This window comes from Schistosoma haematobium, chromosome ZW, assembly GCF_000699445.3.
Source record: "Schistosoma haematobium chromosome ZW, whole genome shotgun sequence".
Classification (NCBI taxonomy): Eukaryota; Metazoa; Platyhelminthes; class Trematoda; order Strigeidida; family Schistosomatidae; genus Schistosoma; species Schistosoma haematobium.
Window position 1 is genome coordinate 6,170,751 of NC_067195.1, and position 17,898 is coordinate 6,188,648.

At 35.3% G+C, this 17,898-nt stretch overlaps 2 protein-coding genes across 3 annotated transcripts in view; one reads left to right on the plus strand and one right to left on the minus strand.

Annotated features, from left to right (window-relative positions):
* Positions 1-787: 787 nt before the first annotated feature.
* SF1_1 (Splicing factor 1) lies at positions 788-8,984 on the plus strand (the record flags this gene model as incomplete). Of its 2 annotated transcripts, XM_051210266.1 has the most annotated exons (10): positions 788-869; positions 909-1,031; positions 1,068-1,143; positions 1,183-1,262; positions 1,297-1,352; positions 1,397-1,583; positions 1,616-1,736; positions 3,944-4,283; positions 5,028-7,643; positions 8,141-8,984. In XM_051210266.1, the coding sequence occupies 5 exons, from the start codon at positions 1,349-1,351 to the stop codon at positions 5,213-5,215; spliced, it is 840 nt and encodes a 279-aa protein (XP_051070239.1). In that variant the 3' UTR covers positions 5,216-7,643; positions 8,141-8,984. The 2 variants fall into 2 exon arrangements, with proteins under 2 accessions (XP_051070239.1, XP_035588348.2); XM_035732213.2 differs by lacking the exons at positions 1,183-1,262; positions 1,297-1,352 and having other exon boundaries at positions 1,431-1,583; positions 5,028-5,186; positions 7,188-7,643.
* Positions 8,937-17,898, minus strand: part of MS3_00010285 (uncharacterized protein) — a gene marked incomplete at both ends in the record, with an annotated part of 65,699 nt that continues 56,737 nt past the window's right edge. Inside the window, 4 exons of the mRNA XM_051218645.1 lie at positions 8,937-8,953; positions 10,225-10,290; positions 12,258-12,332; positions 14,403-14,492. Coding sequence (XP_051070240.1) covers positions 8,937-8,953; positions 10,225-10,290; positions 12,258-12,332; positions 14,403-14,492 — 248 coding nt within the window. The remainder of the gene's footprint in view (positions 8,954-10,224; positions 10,291-12,257; positions 12,333-14,402; positions 14,493-17,898) is intronic.

Below are 17,898 nucleotides of genomic sequence, written 5' to 3' on the forward strand. Positions count from 1 at the left end.
ACAAAAACTATAATAAAATACAAAGATTAACAATTCAAATGTAGTCCAAAAGTTAACAATGTACAACTAAGAAGATCAATAGGAACAAAGTGCAAGTATATACATGGAGGGATTTTCACAAACACACAAGGCATTCAAAATGGATCTTACAATACCATATCTGGGATTCGACCAAATACTGCTAGCTGGATATTTCAAGTGGGGGCGATCAAGTGTGTTTGAACACAAAATTACAGAACATCCTAGTAAAATCTGAGATCCATACAGTAAATACTTCATTTGCAAAATATCAATCAATCATCTCAGACTTCACTGTTCCTTCATTTCCACAGCAATCGTTCTCTTTTCTTCTATCCTCTTAACTTTCTGCTACCAGATATTTCACTCATATCTATCAATATCAGTAGCACACACCACGAAACTACAAGATGTACAAATTCATAAATAACTACCAAACTGACTAGAATTAGTGCACCCAAGTAGCTAGAAAACCACCTGTTGGACAATGCCGAATGCCTGGAACCATACTGAAACAACAATAATCGAGCGAAACTAAATCAATCGGTTTATAAAAGCTCTAGACAAGGTATTGCATAATACATACGTGTTTTACTAAAGCTTTATCAAAATATCCAAAAACATAAGTTATTCTTACGGCTTTTTATTCGTGTATTTACTTTGGTTTTCATTCGTTCGAAAAATAAGTTTCTTTAGTTGTTTGAAATATCAAGGCAGATGTCGAGTATAGCGACTGAATCAAGGTTGACGGTAGCCATTTTTGTAGAGCATGAGTAAACGTATGCTTGCGATAACTGATGGGTCGAGTTCGCGGTCACGTAGACGCAGTAGATCGCCAGAAAAGTCTCCAGGTAGGATTAGGTAATTTTTTCTGGCTTAATGTGTTTCAGATTCAGCTCCTCGAAAACGTAAGAGCAGATGGTCTGCAGTTGAAACAGATCGGATTTTTATACCTGGTATGCCTACTCAGCTGCCCCCAAATCTTACACCGCAACAGGAAAGAGTGTACATCAGTATGTGAAACTTTTTGGCTTATCTCGTTTGTATAGTTCAGCTTCAAATCGAAGATATGTCTAGACGCTTGAAAAGTGGAGATTTGGGTATCCCTAAAAATCCGGAAGACAGGTTAGCTATTTTTAATTTGTATATTTTACAGTTGTGTAGATCTCACTTATTTGTTGAACTGGTTATTGTGCTGTAAAGTTGTTTGAAAGTTTTCTGTGTAGAATAGTCTGGACTAGTTGGTATAGACTTCACGTTAAACTAACACTTATTTAGAATTAATGTATTATGTAGCTGGTCTTATTTACTGTGGATCAGAAAGTAGCTAATGGGTAAGGGTTCACGAAGCTAATATTTTTGTAATTGACCCCAACAGGATTCCGTATGCTAACAAATATTTTCTATTTCAGATCCCCTTCACCGGAACCTATATATAGCAGCGACGGTAAGCGCTTGAACACAAGGGAATATAGGACCCGCAAAAAGCTGGAAGATGATCGTCACGCACTTGTACAACAACTTATGGAAATTAATCCTGAATATAAACCACCCTCTGACTACAAGTACTAGTTCTTTGATAATCATAACTTTGTAGAGCTCCACAGAATAGAATAACGGACAAAGTATTTATCCCCCAAGATAACCACCCGGATATCAACTTCGTTGGGCTCTTGATTGGACCGCGTGGGAATACGCTTAAGGCACTGGAAAAAGATGTAAGTAGTTTGCGTTGTTAAGTTTTGTTTCCTGTAAGTCATTTTGTAAGCGTAAAAATACTTGTTAGTGCCAGCTTTGTGTTTTTTCGTTATTTTCTGGTCCGAAAGTTCCAGTGCTGTACCTAACTATTCATTTCCCATCCTGATGATTCTTCATGGCTGTTTTCCATAAACCCAAATTATGCTCACAAGGCTCAATTTAGTTGGTCCATTTCCTACTCCACATGTAAAATCTTTCGGATAGCGTTTAAACAAGTGGAGTAAGTTGCGTAATTTGTCATAATTCGTCCCCATCTGGTGACAGCCTGCGGGCTGGCAGTTGAGTTTTCCTAATCGCTTTTCCTCAGTTGGTGTCGTTAATTCTTCACTGCTTATGTAAAAACTTTAGCGTATCATCAAGTTTTTTATGTTAATAGCGCCTACACCAAATGATTTAGAGATAATCATATTACACGGTTAATTCGTTGGACCTCATGGAGAAACAAATAGCGGTCTCCTTACCACATGAGAATTACGAACTTCTGGATGTAAAGTCAGTGTAGTTGTAGAGTAGTATCGACTAAGGTTTAAAAAGCTATTGTGCAGAATTTCCTACTTCGAATTTTCACAATTCTGTTAAATGAGGTAAAATGTTGATTAGATCGAAGTGTTACAAAGCAATGGATTTTGTTTGAGCTCTTGAGGCGTAGTGTTACACCAGTTTGTTCGGGGTCAGTTTAATAATGATCTTAAATAATGTAACTAACTTATCAAGATGTCTTGCATTCAAGATGTTTATTGTTCTGTATTGTGAAAAATTAGGGATGATCAATATTCATCTGTCTCATCCCCATCCACGTTATCAAATCTTTCAATTATTCGAGTAAAGTTGTCCAGTGTTGTTTGTTTAAAAGTTGAGCATGCTGTTGGGCCTAAAAATGTGCAGTTGTTTTGTTCGGTGCTATTCAAATCTGCTTACAGTACGACATTTGATGAGGTTGTGAGTCATCGACTGGGATGGTTGGGCCACGTATTACGCATGCCCAACCATCGATTTCCACGGTGCACGATGATTAGCGTTGGAGACGGATAGGTGAAAATGAGGGCGGCCAAAGCAAAAAATGGCACTAGTTCATCAAGTCACTAACTTCTAGTCTGAGTCATTTTGGTAGATGCAAGCTACTTGGTTGGGTGACATGGCTCAGTATTAATCACGATGACGTGGGTGCATACACTCTTTGTCTTTCCTTAAACTGTTTGATTAACGTCACTTTATACCGGGGGTGTTTTTTACGATATCGAGAGAATGAAAAGCGAATATCCGGCGCTTTAATCAGGTTGGCAGACACGGAGTCGGGAAACCCTGATTCCTAACGAATGGTGCACATGGTCTCCAGGATCCTAAGGAAATAAATAGCGTATGAACTAATCGTTGATCACCGGCTACCATCTCCTTACGTTGCTCCACTTCGTTGTGGATCAGACCTTTAGGTCAAAGGCTCTGAGTGTTGTCCCCTAAGAAAGCCACCTACTTCGGCACACGGGCAGTATCCCAGCCCTCATACAAATCAAATGGTTTATGTGGCACATATCTATTTGGTGCCTCCTTGTACCAATGTTTGTGTTTAAATAAGTAAGTAAACCTTTATTTCTACGAACAAATTCTCTCTGTATCATATTCTTATATGCAGTCTTTTTGTAATATATTATAACTATTGAAATAATTTTTGTGAATTTGGTGCTAATGAGGTATGGCAACGCGAAGCGATGTATATATGTGCCTGGTCCTACGTTGTAGATGACTGACCACAAGACTGGGATATAGCACTTGTGCTATACAGTAATGTAATGAGCAAATTCATGTCCTCGAATTTCTATTAAAGGATTTTCAAACAACAGAGCTGACCGGGTAAGTCATATTTATGACTGGAAAATTAAGAAATAAGTGTAGTAATAAATACTCAATAACATAAAAAAGCTTAAATGTCTTCGTGTCCAGGTGTAATACGAAGTTAGAAGCTATAAATCCTTGCAGTTTTTCTATAATGTACAAGCAAAGTATCAGGAATGTGTTAAGGAATTAATTTGATTTCTTTTGGCGTCATTGTCGTATTTAATTTTATTCCCTCTGGATTTCATTTTTATGTATCGCTTATAATCCTAGAAGTTTCATCTTTTATAGCACTCTAAAGTTATCTTTAGTGTTTCCTCACTTTTCTTAACTTCAGACGGGCGCAAAAGTAATAATTCGCGGAAAGGGCTCTGTTAAAGAAGGCAAGGTTGGAAGGAGAGACGGACTTCCTTTACCTGGTGAAGACGAGCCTCTACACGCTTTCATCTCAGCACCTTCAGCCGAATGTGTAGACAAAGCAGTTAAAAAAATTAATGAGATAATAAGACAAGGAATTGAGATACCAGAGAGCCAAAACGATCTTCGAAGAGCCCAGTTGCGCGAGCTTGCTTTACTTAATGGGACATTGCGTGAGCACGAAGGTTTGATGAAACTACGTGCAATGGCCGAAGCCCAGTCAATTGCTACCAACAAAATCCAATGTGGTATATGTGGAGGTAAGTTCGCTTGAGCTGCATTCAATGTCTAACTCTATCATCTACCTAAGTTACATCAGCTAAACTATTACGTGGATGAATTTGTAATAGTTTCTTAGTGTGTCGTTTCTAGTTATCGTCTAACATACAGAACATTTCGTCGATAATCTTGGTTATGTTTTAATGATTTAGTATAAGGAAAATGCAGTTTTGTAAGGTTTGTGGAAAGTTATCTACGTGATTAACACAAATTGCGCCATTGTTTTCACTACAGTTTCTAAATTTGTAACTCTGTCGCTTTAATAAGACGTTTGACCGTATTGCTAAGGTAATAGTGTTTATGCATAAGCTCAAACGTCCATCTACTTTATGTCCTTAAGTTTATTCAAATATCATCTGTGGATCACAAGTAAAAGCTTGTTATAGCAGTTCATTTCTTTTCAAAACGTTCGTTTACATGTTTCTTAATAAGTTTTATCAAACTTTATGAGAATATTTTCGAATCACCTATCAATCCTGTTATCTTAATAGATTTCGGACGGTGTAGGGTAATCATCAGTCATCACCTATTTATAGCACAGTTCCCTATTGGCTTATTAAGTCTTAAGCACATCATAAAGACAACACAGAATCACTACTCCACTTTCTGTGTGGATCTAGGATGCTACCTACCAACATCAGGCTGTCTGCCAATAGCTATCAGTGCTCATTTTTCTTATAAAATCTTTGTTTTGTTAATTAGCTGACGTTTATTTTCCATTCTAGGTGCTGGACATCTGTCAACCGACTGCAAAGCACTGTTGGGTGGTCAGGCATATCTTGATCAGCTTAATGCCAACCCCGGTGAAAGAGCCAAAATGGATAGCGAATACACTGCATTAATGGCGGAGCTCGGTGTAGGTGGTTCACAAGGTTTGCCTCCCGGTATGGTTTTAGTTCTAAATGGTATATAAAAATAGTTGTTTATGGGTTTGTAGAGCCAGGCGAGTACGGGTTCGACCTAATGTTTTGATATGAAATGCAATTAATTAAATTGGGAAAAGATCTGAATAGAAATCGAAGTTCGAAATTAATTCACGAGTTCAAGATATAAGTGATTATATCCAAAAGTAGAGATCGATTAAAATAGGAAGCTGAATATTCCCAACTGTCAGCTTTAATACAACATTAAAGTCCTAGTTAGCAAAAAGTCTTTAACCAAGGAGCATATTTGATTGGGATTCACTTCATTCCTAAATGCTGTTATAAGGCATCTTAACAACCTGAACCATAATCTTTTGGGGTAAACAAATGTTAGTATTAGTCACTAGTAACTACGATAATTAAAAACTTCATTCTAATGGCTTTTTTTCAATAATAGTCAGGCGAGTAACTCCGAAAAATTGTGTTGGATTTATACATTTATATAAACACTTAAGGTTTTGCTATTCCCTGTGGTCCGGCAACTGTCACGTGACAAAATCACCAATCAGAAGCTCGACTTCTCTGACCCCGCCTCTGCTAAACTAGTGATATGTCAAAACAGCACAAACAGCCTTGAGTCAACCTTGAGCCTTATTGGTTCTCTGTGTAGTAGCTCATCGCCTAACCTAACCCGTTCAGTTCAGCATATGAACATTAGCCTCCGCTGTGTGAATCGTTTATTCCAGACATACGTGGTTTATATACAAGCAGATGGAACCACATCACTATAAAATTAAAAATAACAGTTATACAAGACCGAGCCCAAAATGGATGTATGGGATACTGTAATTAATAAATTGGGAATAATTTAAAAATGGTAAGTCATATAACAGTAACCAATAGGTCAAATGAAAGCTAGTGACAAAAGGAATATATATATATCTAATTACTTAATAATTATCCAACGAGAATATATGTAATGATGGTCCATCAATAATTCCTAGCAGTTACCATTCATTTATTCTTCGTTGACAGGTTTCAGAAAATTTGGTGATTTATTATGCTGAGACTGACATTGGATAAATAGTAAATGTAACTCTAAATATAGAATCTAAGTGGATAGTTGTCGAAGTATTTTGGGCGAATAAGCACATCGTTCTATCAAAGTTAGTTTTTAGAAATAACGTCCCATTGTCCTATTTAGTTAATTTGTTCTCATTTCTAAATCTTAGTTTATTTATCCATCTGTTCGTCAGATTTTGTATCGAAATCTTATCTGCGCTTAGATCACACCCAGGATGTAACTAAAGACCATCAAGAAATAACACTTATCCTCTCCTATATACCATTTCTTAACAGCTCAAGTGAAAAGTCTGCCAGCAAAGTAAATAAAGTCCAACATCTATATGCTGGAATTGTTTATCAGAATTGTAGATGCTTCAACGGTACATCATAACATTACTGACTTTTAACTGGAGTAATAAAGAATTGTAGAAATAACGTGCGTTCATGTCAAGCATTATTTAGCTTCTATCCTGTGAATTTCGGTACCCTGATCAGAATATATTAACAGTTAACGATTCACAACAGGTAAAGGATGAATGTTATTATTTTTTTAGACCATTGCAGTTCAACTACTAAAAAGAAAGAGGTTGGACAGATTGTTGGAGACTTAATGCTATTGAAAGTCAGGCTAACAGACCGACTGAACAATTTTTGTCCATAAAAGATGGTTTTTAGAGCGATCACATTCATTTGACTGATAGCTATTTTTATTCTTTAGCACTAGCTTTTATCACTAGATGAAGTATTAAGAAATATGCCACTCTTCCAGTTATTTCCTATAGAAAATCTCACTCGGAATTTAAAATATAGTGCGACTTCTAGTACTTTTTCTTCAGTTCTTGGATGTGTACCTATATTACCTAAAAATTCACTGAGGAACTATTTGACTACTGTTATTTAATTTTCGTGATTTACCAATATATCACAGTGCTCCTATTGCATCCGTTTTATTATCAGGTCTTAGAGGCTTTAATGCTTTACAACCACAACCTACCCGCCCGACTCGTCAGCCCCCGCCTCCTGGTGTTGCAGCTTTTGATGACGACGACGATGGAGACGCTGGAACAAATTGTACTACTGCTACAACAACTTCAACGGTTTCAACCACGGTTTCTTCTCCCAACCAGTATGCATTTGCTTTGCCACCACCACCCCCTCCTCCCTCTCAGTATGCACCTATGGTGACACCTGTTACTCCATGGGCGACTCCTGTAGTCGTACCACCTATGCCTGGATATCCGTCAACTGCCGCCTATCCTACTTCCGGAGTCCCCGCAGTTGCAGGAGCCTATTCCGAAGTGCCAGTTGCAACAAATGGTGGTTCCTCATTAAACCATTGGCATCCCTCCATCCCTGGATCAGCTTCTTGGGGTGATAGCTCATCACAAGTACCAGGTGGTGTACCTGTTCCCGGTAAGTAGTCTCAAATAATTTGAATCTATTTGCAACAGTGTACAGACTCATCGCAACTAATTACTTGCATTTCGACGTAGTTGGCAACATGATAGTAGTTTATAAACTTTTTCGAAATTCTTAACTATTGTTCTTGACGTAAATCGATCAAAACTCATCAACTTTCAAGTCACCAATCTACGTAAGACCTTAATGAGGATTATTTCTCTCAATTCTTATGTATTGCATAAAAGAAACGCTTGCGAATGCCGTTCAGTGGTTTGGAACTGCTTCATGAATTGGTGTTATAATGTCGACCGTTCCGGTAACAGTATAGATACGTTTCTCAAAATCAGATATAATGTGTAAAGATTAGTCCTGTTTTCACGCCGGGCTGCTAAACCTGTTGTATTTTGGTAAGGGTATTGTTGAGATCTTTCCTCATGTGGCTTTTCGGTCTCTTTGTTTAGTGTGAATTCTGTTGGTGTTTGTTGTAAAGATTTTCTTTTCCTTTTTAGGTACAGCAATGGTTCCTCCCTACTACCTGCCCACACCTACGGATTACTGGGCAGGTTATGCGGGAGGTTACGCAGCTCATGTACCTAACCCACCCCTCCTCCACCACCACCTGGAGTCTAGATTCATTAACCGTCACTATTCACTTGCAGCCATAAAACCGAAACAACTCCCTGTACAAATTCAAGGCATAAATGGCTTTATAGCATCACTGATTTATGTTTATAGAAATCAAGCTTGTTTATCATTGTTCTAACAGTTTCTGTGCAAACATATTGATTCTATGAAAATTGTTTATTTTCTCATTATATCTGTTTGATAAGTTTTCCTGTTTCTGACTGGACAATACAATGAAATAATAGTGAATGTTAGTTAGTGTGATGAGTCATTGTTGTTTCACGTTGTTCTCTTGGACAGACTGCATTAAATTGACACATTTCATTCTCTACATTCGTTCAGGCACTTAATTTAAGCTAACTAACTCGTTTTTAGCGGCATTATGTTGTGCTTAAAGACTGTTCTTATAAATCATTTTAGTGAGTTAATATTGCATCAGTTGTCTAGTGTAGTGCTTCGTTATTGTAAGGAGAACTATTTAGCTTATTGTATTGAGCTGTTGAACATTAAACTTTTGTTTAAGTACCCGTAGGTTGATTTCGTTCATAAATTTCTCCAAAAGGTGTCCACGTAGTTCACATTGATTCATGGTAACTCACATGCTAGGTTATAAAATTTACAAGAAAATAACCACTTTTTCTATTTTAAACTTCCTGCATATTTTATTGCATATATGTATTCTCATAACATCAAAGAGACTAAATAGAAATAATTGAATAAAAGAAATATGAACTGCATTTGTGTTGGTTCTGTTGCTTTTTTAAGTATGCAAAAATAATACTGAAAGTTTGGCGAAATCATCTTGTATTCGCGGTAAATTAACCTGAAATTAATCAGCAAAAAATAATAATATTCATCCGACATAATGGCGTGAAGTGAGCTACATACTACTTTTATTATCTAAAATGCACTCAACTCTCCAGGAGTCTTGAATTATTCGAGCTAGATTTCTTGTATTTGTTTATGATTCTATATTCACAGTAATTGTTCAGTGGATCTGTGTCCTTGCTGCGTGTTTTTTATTTGTTTGAACAGTCATAGTGTCGCTAGCTTTCACACCTATTGAGACTGAATGTCGTTTCTTTTGTGTGTATTTCTGCTCTTTGATTTCTGGCATTAGTTTTCAGGTTCACTTCTCATTAGATCTTATTTCTCCTAAGTTGACGATGAAGTGGTAAACATTGTAAAGTAATAGTTTGATATGTTTTTACGCTCAAGTGCTTAAATTTATTAGCTTTATGTAAACCTCGGATTTCATCACGAAAACAAATGTCATTAGTTGTTATTTTTACTGTCATTTAAATTATCGTAACCATCAGTATTTCCATGGATTTCAAATTAACCAAGCAATCTATTAAGTAATAAAAGGTATGTGCCGTTTAGAAGCGACTCATGTCTTATTTCTATGAGTTATGAGTGTTTCATGAATTAGGTAAAGAAATATGTTCTTGTATTACTTCCTAAACTTAGTGCATGTTATCTGTAAGTTAGGACGTTCTGCACCATGATCCTTAATAGACTTAACATTTTTGTCACGAATCAACGTTAGCAAGCGAGACCTCAAGAACCAGATTGTAGCTGTATCGTTGTCACTCGGGAAAACGCATTAATATTAAATTACAACCGCGCATGTCAAATAGATCACAAGTGCTTGTTTGGGGATCAGATTTCTAAAAGAAAAAAAACAAATACTGTACGGTAGTTTTATCCATATCAAGAAATCTCGTCAGTTACGTTGGTCATACATACACCGAGTAAAAAGTGATTTCACAGCTCCGTAGGTTGTGCGTATTTTGGAGTTCAAAGGTATGTGATTGGTTAGAACGCGTCTAATAAATACAGGTTTGTGCACCTATTTTCTAATCACTAGTGGTGCTATAGTCAGTGCTCGATTGAAGATGGTTTGCAACAAAGCTAGGGAATTATTGGTTTTCACTCGATTATATAATTGTTATTACAATTAACTTACGTTGACTTTCAAAGAGCATTAAATTCATTTCTGATTTCTTGATTATGGTAGATACTAGAAGTTGAGCTAGAAAGAGAAGGAATTTAATTATGACAGGGTGAATCGATTGTCATTATTGTTAGTTACTGTCAAAACTTTATTGAATGGTAAATAAGAATAAATAGCTCAGTAAAATATGGCCGTGTTTTTGGTACCGGGTTTTTGCAAGTTATTTAATATATTCTTGAAAGTAATAAGAAGTGGTTCGTGTAATTGTTAGCTTGTAAAGATATCCATTGGGTTAGAAGAATCGATAGTACATTTCACTTAATAAGTCCGTCCTGTGCATGTGACGACTACACATTTTTAATAAATATCAACGAATCTGTTCTAACTAGTTGACCGCCTAATTATTTAAATATAGTTCAATAACTGGATAGATATTTTAGCCTACCTAGCAATGACTAACAATTCAGATTGATTGGTGTGGGGGAAACTAATTATTCACCTACTATTTTCGTTTTAATCGGAGTTGACCATGCTTACACAAGGTTTACGATAGTTGGTTTGAAAAGATTATATTTATAAGCTACGTCGGTAAAATGCTCAAGCGACTGGAACATGTGGTTGGTCGCTCGTGTTCTGTTGAGAAAATTTTAAATTGTTATTTGGTATAACCTAATACACGTGTTTAGCCTGACTTTGCCACAACTCAGGTCATCACAACGAGTTAAATCAACAGAGGCTAAAAGTGGGTGGAAAGCTAATCGTTATTAATGCAGTTCGAAGATGCATTTGGACGGTGATCGCTTTGTGCGGCCTACGTAACGTGTCCCACATGAGCAAGTAGATTTATGTACACACATTGATGTGGCCCGAAGCGGAGGTTTGTCCTTAACACATCCCAGAATGGTAAGTCGGCTGGAGAAAACGGTTCCGAGCTTTGCGTAGGATTTTTTTTCCGAAGAAACAAGTGTGATGGGGTGGTAGGAAGTATGTAACAACCCCAAGTTCCAGATTTAAATCAACTCGAAAATACGTTTGCGTCATTGTTAGCGTCCATAACGGCACAAGGCCTTTGTCGGTCCTAAAGTTGGTGTTAGTCGGTATTTTTAACAGCCGGGATAACTTTTAGATTACTAAACAAGATATTGTAAGGAGGGATTTATAAAATCCGAAGTTGGTGTTGTATCATAAACTCAAATCAACCGAAGAACCATGGAAGACAGAGATGTAGTGAGAAGCAGTTTGCTGCATATGGCTTGACATTATTGCGTGCCTACGCTTATTGACTGACTCAACAATAATGGTAGGCAGTTGGAGGGAATCAACTGGAAATCTTAAACCTAGGTTTTGTGGTGGTTGGCATTCGTCGGGTTAGTATATCTAGCCTTCAGGGAACTGGTGGATCTGAAACTACATCACGCAGTTTCGTAATCTGAAGTGTTGTAACAGCCCTGACCGATTACCCACAGGATTGAGATGTGTTGATTGATTACTGAATGGTGATCAGCGTCATGTTTGCCTATTCCTAAGAGGTGGTGGGATTTATCAATCAAGTTTCAGTCTTACCACTAGTGAAGAGTGCCAACTAGAACGAAATGTATGTCCAGTGTTTTCTACCGACCACCTTGAGAAAAAAGCATCAAAACCTATTGCACCCAATCCTGACAACTTAATATTGAAATATGAACCATCGAGTTCCAGTTCTGTGATCCAAAAGTACTTTGGCTCATTGCTAAACCTAATGTTTCTGAGCTACGTCACTTGGGGTCCTCATTGTAGATCTTTAGGAAGCCTTAAATTATGATTCAAACAGCTGCCCAGTTACTAGTATTAAATGGTTCATCCGGTGTTATCAACTGTTTTGGTGAAAGCTCTCCGAACTGTTTGAAATTGATTTGGATCCTATATAATAAATCAGAAAATAAACGTTGGAATTTAACGCTAATTGATATCTTTTCCTAACTGTTCTTAAACCCAACTGTTATGAATTATATTTAAAATGACTATAAATTAGTTATAAAATTTATTAGAAATTCGAGTTAACTTACCATCACGTAAAATATTCAATTCATCTGTGTTATAATGTACATCTTCTGAAGTGTTTCTATTGTCAATTTTGTTGGCTTAATATTTGAAAACAATAGGGATAATATAGATGAAATAATTTCAACTGAATTAACTTCATGGTTAATTTATAAGGCTATACAGATCAGTCTCTTTTGTCATAGTCTTTTATATGGGTGTCTCATTATTGTTATTTTGTTGAAAAATTAATGAACTGATTTTTTTTACTTCCTAGTTAATATTCTAGAATAATCTTAGTTAAATATCCATTGAAAACCTGAGAGCACTGAACAGCTGTTTTGTTCCAGTATAGAACTTCTCAGCAGTGTATATCCATGACCATGTCACCACGGATCGGACCCAAGACCTGTCTTAATTTAACGTACCTGTATCTTAGTATGATGTTTTGAATGTGATTATATTTCCTTATTGAACGGGAGATAGTTGTCATCTGCGATTAATAATGTTCAAGTGTTCTAAGAAAAGTGTTTAACCTAACATACATAATGTTCAACTCAATAGTTCCATTTAACATAGATTGAATGTTTTACATCCCTTTACTATATATATATATATATATATATATATATATATATATATATATATATATATATATGTCTTAGACACAGGAGCTTCGAGTCTTTTCAAAAACAGTTCATTCACAGTAGAATGGATTGAACTATTAGTCAAAAATACATCTAATAAATTAGAAAATAATATAGTTCACAGAATGAAATGGATTTATTCTATTTTGTTGCTTCTCATCAGCTTCAAACAGTCTAAAATCTATAACATACTTTATTTAGTGAAGTTTAAATGGATCTTCTAACGGAAGCAGAAAGTTATAATGAGAAGAATGTGATACTACTGAAATGAGCCAACTTATTTACAGCATCTAAATAAAAGCTTGTTATGTTTAAAAAGTACACAGTCCAGTCAGTTTAATTTTTAGCATATTCCAATTTTCATACATTGTCTAACGTACACTAATACAGTATGATCTAATTCATTATGTATTGTTTGTTCGAATCTTCCCATTGATGTTTAGGACTGAACTTGATCAGTCTCTTATTGGCATGTGTGCATTAATTGCATTAATTCACAAGTATTATAAGCAGAGATGGATGGTGGATCGCAGTGGAATCCAGTTTGACGCGCGTCTCGTCCTATTTGGGACTTTTTAGCTAGATGCACTTGCATCCCAGAGTTGATGTTCACTCTGGGACTCGAACCCAGTACCGTTCGCTTCAATAGTTCAGTGAGGTGAGTGGCATTTGTCTCGAGTCTCACAGTGAACATCAACTCTGGGATGCAGGTATATCTATATGACGAGTCCCAAATAGGACGAAGCGCTCGTCAAATTGGATTCCACTACTAGCTACCATCCGTCTTTCCAGTATCATCTAGTTTATGATCACATTAACACGATCAATAGATTTTAAATAACATACAAGATCAGCCATTACCCGATGACCAAATTTTACAGTTTGTAAAATAAGTTGATTTCAATCTAATCCTATCAATTGGGTTTGATTATTTGTTAATAATGTGTTGATATCTGTAATACTTAAATTAAAGTTTATCAACATAAGTTATTCATCACTTGTACAGATTTAACGATACTCCTACAGTACGAATCAATATAATTCATTTTCATAGTTTGTAAGAAAATATAATAATCTGTAGTTTGTTTACTCTACGATATAATGACACCTTGGAAACTCAATTTGAATCAGGGTTTTCTTTTATCTACTCAAGAAACATCTTATTAGTGGACATTTTCCAAATCAAACTTTATAATGTCGTGTAAAGCATAGTACCATTGAGGAAGCATAGATATACTAGATATTACCTAATCTGTGATCGAAAGTATGCTCTGCATATATAACAGTTGTTAAATTCTTCATGAATTTCAGTGATTTGACATGGAATATCAGTTTTTAATGAAAAATATCTATGAACGGTTTGGAATAGTTGATAGATATACACTGCAAAGACATTTTTGATTATCATGAACTACTTGTCTCGTTTTCTTTAGTTTCACTGAAATTCCATCCATTTAATTTGTTCGCTTTTAAATAGACTCTTTAACATGTAAGTAACGACTCATTTTTGTTTTTATAACTTGCCTTCATATTGTTCGACAACTGGAGTCGTTTCATCTGGTTTGATTATTTCATCATTAGATTCCTCTTCATATGTTTCGATGGAATGTATTTCTGTGATTAGAAGAAAAAAAAATCAATTCTGGATTAATGAATCGTTCAATTCTAGTTACAAAGTATGTAGAGATTGAGAATTCTATATTTGGTTACGTAATCTATAAATTGAAGTTTTATGAACATCACCTTTTAGGGATTTAGAAGGATATACAATAAACCAGTTAACATTGTATTAGACAGTCAACACGAGTCTTGCAAGATTTGCGTGTAGTTGAAAGTCGTAAATACAAAGTTTAGTCTTCTGTTGCAGTTGTCCTATTTTAAACTAGAGATATTGCTTCATTAAGTAGTTCAAATAAACACTTGGTTAATGTATTGAACTGGCATACGTTCAGAATTGTATAAGCCCTCGGATATATGACAGTTATATACTGATTTTAAAATGTATTATACCATAGTTAGTAGGGTATAAAGCCAAACTAGAACTACACATGAGATTGAACCAAAGATCTTCAGGTCTCACAACGTACACAATTCGTTGGAACTGTTTATTTCGAATCTAATGATTTGAATTTCCAACCAATTCATTCTTTGTATAATACAAAATAAATGTTGTTCATGGTGATGATCTTAGCTTTGATGTAGTCGACTACACTGGTCATGACTTTTCATTAAAACGTGCATAACTCCCTGGGAGTTGGAATATTTTTCTTGTTGTTTATTCATTAAAGAAACAGGTGAAGGATACATTGGAATTCGTAAATTAAACATCTTATGTAGTATGGAAAAGGTCGAGAATGTATAAAATTGAAGATAAATGGAAGATGTACACAGTTGGAATAAATTTTTTGGCGAGACTATAATTTATGGACAAACCAATCAGATATAAGATAACAGGTATCGGATTTTGGAGCGAAATTCACTCATCCATTTGGATAAATACAGTTTTGGCATCATAGCTGATGTCAATTCGTGACGAAAACCCTAAATCTAATTTCTAATCCTAACCATCAACTGTAAATCATAATTCTAATTCCTGACGCTGGTTTATAACCCTTATTTGTTCCTAGTTATTAGGTAAACACTCTCAGGGTCACTTTAGCTCTGCTCAAATGTCGTCCATAAATTATAGTCTCACCCTCTCTATTATAAGATGCCTTTTTTATGACGTATTTAATCATTTACGTATTGTTACTCGCTTCATTCATATTTCTAATAAAATATATTTAGGTTTATTCATGGTGTCTTACGGTGATCACTCTCTGATCTATCCGTAGTTATTCGAGGATGTTTTAGACAGATCCAGTTGTTTATTTATCACTAAATACATTCAGTACTATTAATTATTCTCGTAACCAGACATTAGGATTGAGTAAATCTATTACTATCAACATTATTAATTTAATGCTAATCAAACAAATAGTTTTTGGGATTTGATTTTCAAAGGAGAAACCTAAAAATCACATTGATCAATGTGATTCTTGATATTAGTCAGTCAAAGGAATGTGTTCCTTTTGAAAATTTCAATGTTCATTTTTATAGAATCGCATAACTAAAAGAATGCAGTTAAAAAATATCTGAAACTATAAGCATAGATGGATAATGGCTAGAAGTGCAATCTAGAACGCGTTTCTTCCTATTTGGGACTCGTCAGCTGGATGTTCCTGCATCCTAGAGTGGACGTTCAATCCCGGATACGAGCCCAGTACCATCCTCTTCAAAAGTCATTACTTTTTCCACTTGGCTAATGAGTCCAGATAGCCCCTAGCTTGTGCAAACAATCAATACGAAAAAGAACATCTGAAACTGTTGCAAAAATAATATACTGAAGATGTGTATTCTCGTGTTACTTTTCGGTGAGATGTTACGACGTCAAGTAGTAGTAACATCAATTCACCGTGTAGAGTTTTACTTTTGGCTTAGTTTACAGGATGATATGGCATAATGCCTTCATATTATATAATTGTTTACAATTGGTTAGTTAGATATTATCATTAGTGAGAAAATTGAATAAATAAACCTGTGAAGATTATTTAACAGCTGACGTGAAATTCTTTTTAAATGATTTAGAATAATCCATTTATATTAGTTGTGTGTTATGATGGATGGTATCCGAATTCTGATACTGACACACGGGGTACTACGCGCTAACCCCCTAACTAACAACTTGAGTAAGAAATTTTATTGGACTACTGAATAAAGTGCACAAATACTCATCCATATACAAAGCACTGAAATCCGAAGGAAATTGACCCATTTCTTAGTCAATGAAATGCACTTGTTGTCTAGGTCACTTCTTATTGCCATTGACTGACCTTCTCATTAGGATACTTCTGATTGGTTCTCCATATTTAAATTTTCCTATTCATATTAAGGACTGGAATTGGTCAATATCTTTTGGCATATGTGCATTCAGCGTGGATTGACTCGATATTTCCATGAATTCACAATCATGATAAGCAGAGATGGATGGTGGCTAGCAATGGGATTCAGGACGCGTATAGGACTTGTCAGTTGTATGTACCTGGATCATACAGTTGATGTTCACTCTAGTACTCTAATCTAATCCCATTGGCTTAAAATGCCATCGCGTTATCCACTTAGCTACTGAGTCTAGTTACTTACTCACTTGTGCAATTCACATAAGATTTAATCGAATCTAAAATGGTTTGGATCATCCGATTGTTGATATGTTTAAATGAAATTTGATCAATCTTTAAGGGAATGTCACATTATTGACTCAGCAAATTCAATATTTATATCAAAATCAAAATATTTTAGAGATTTGATTTTGTAAACTCTTCCGTCGTATAATTAGAATCAGTATCATCATTTCTAATTAAGCAGTGATAATGTTCCCTCTTCACCATGAATTAGTTATGATATTTTAACAACAATCAAACTAGTTAATTGAAAGTTATGTGTATTTTTGATTTTGTTTTACTCTCTTAACATGTTACAACATGCCTAAAAATGTTTCTATTCAGAGCGTTTCATTACTGCCTGGGAGTACATAATATCGAGTCGCTTACACTGATAGCAGTGTCACAATTCGTTTGATAGAGTTCAATAAGTTCTATAGATCAGATAAATATTATATTGCTCATTACTCAAAAATTATTTTATTTACTTATATATTTGTACATCATTGGCAGATGTACTTGATTGATAAGAATATAAGACCCTTAAATGTAAGTTAATATTAGGTATATTTTTAAAAGTTTCAAACTTTGGGAGTAAACGATTGTATTGATCAATACGCTCTGTATATCTATCAAATAATTAGTTATATATCTGGTCAATCTTCAATGGTTAGTATTAAAGTTGTATGAATGTGACGTTGTTTGATCTCCACCTTTGAGTCATTTGCTAAAAAGTTCATTGATCTCATCGGACGTACAATCAGGTAATCACATCAGTGTCCAAACTTTAAAGAAAATAAACATAGAATAATATTGAATCA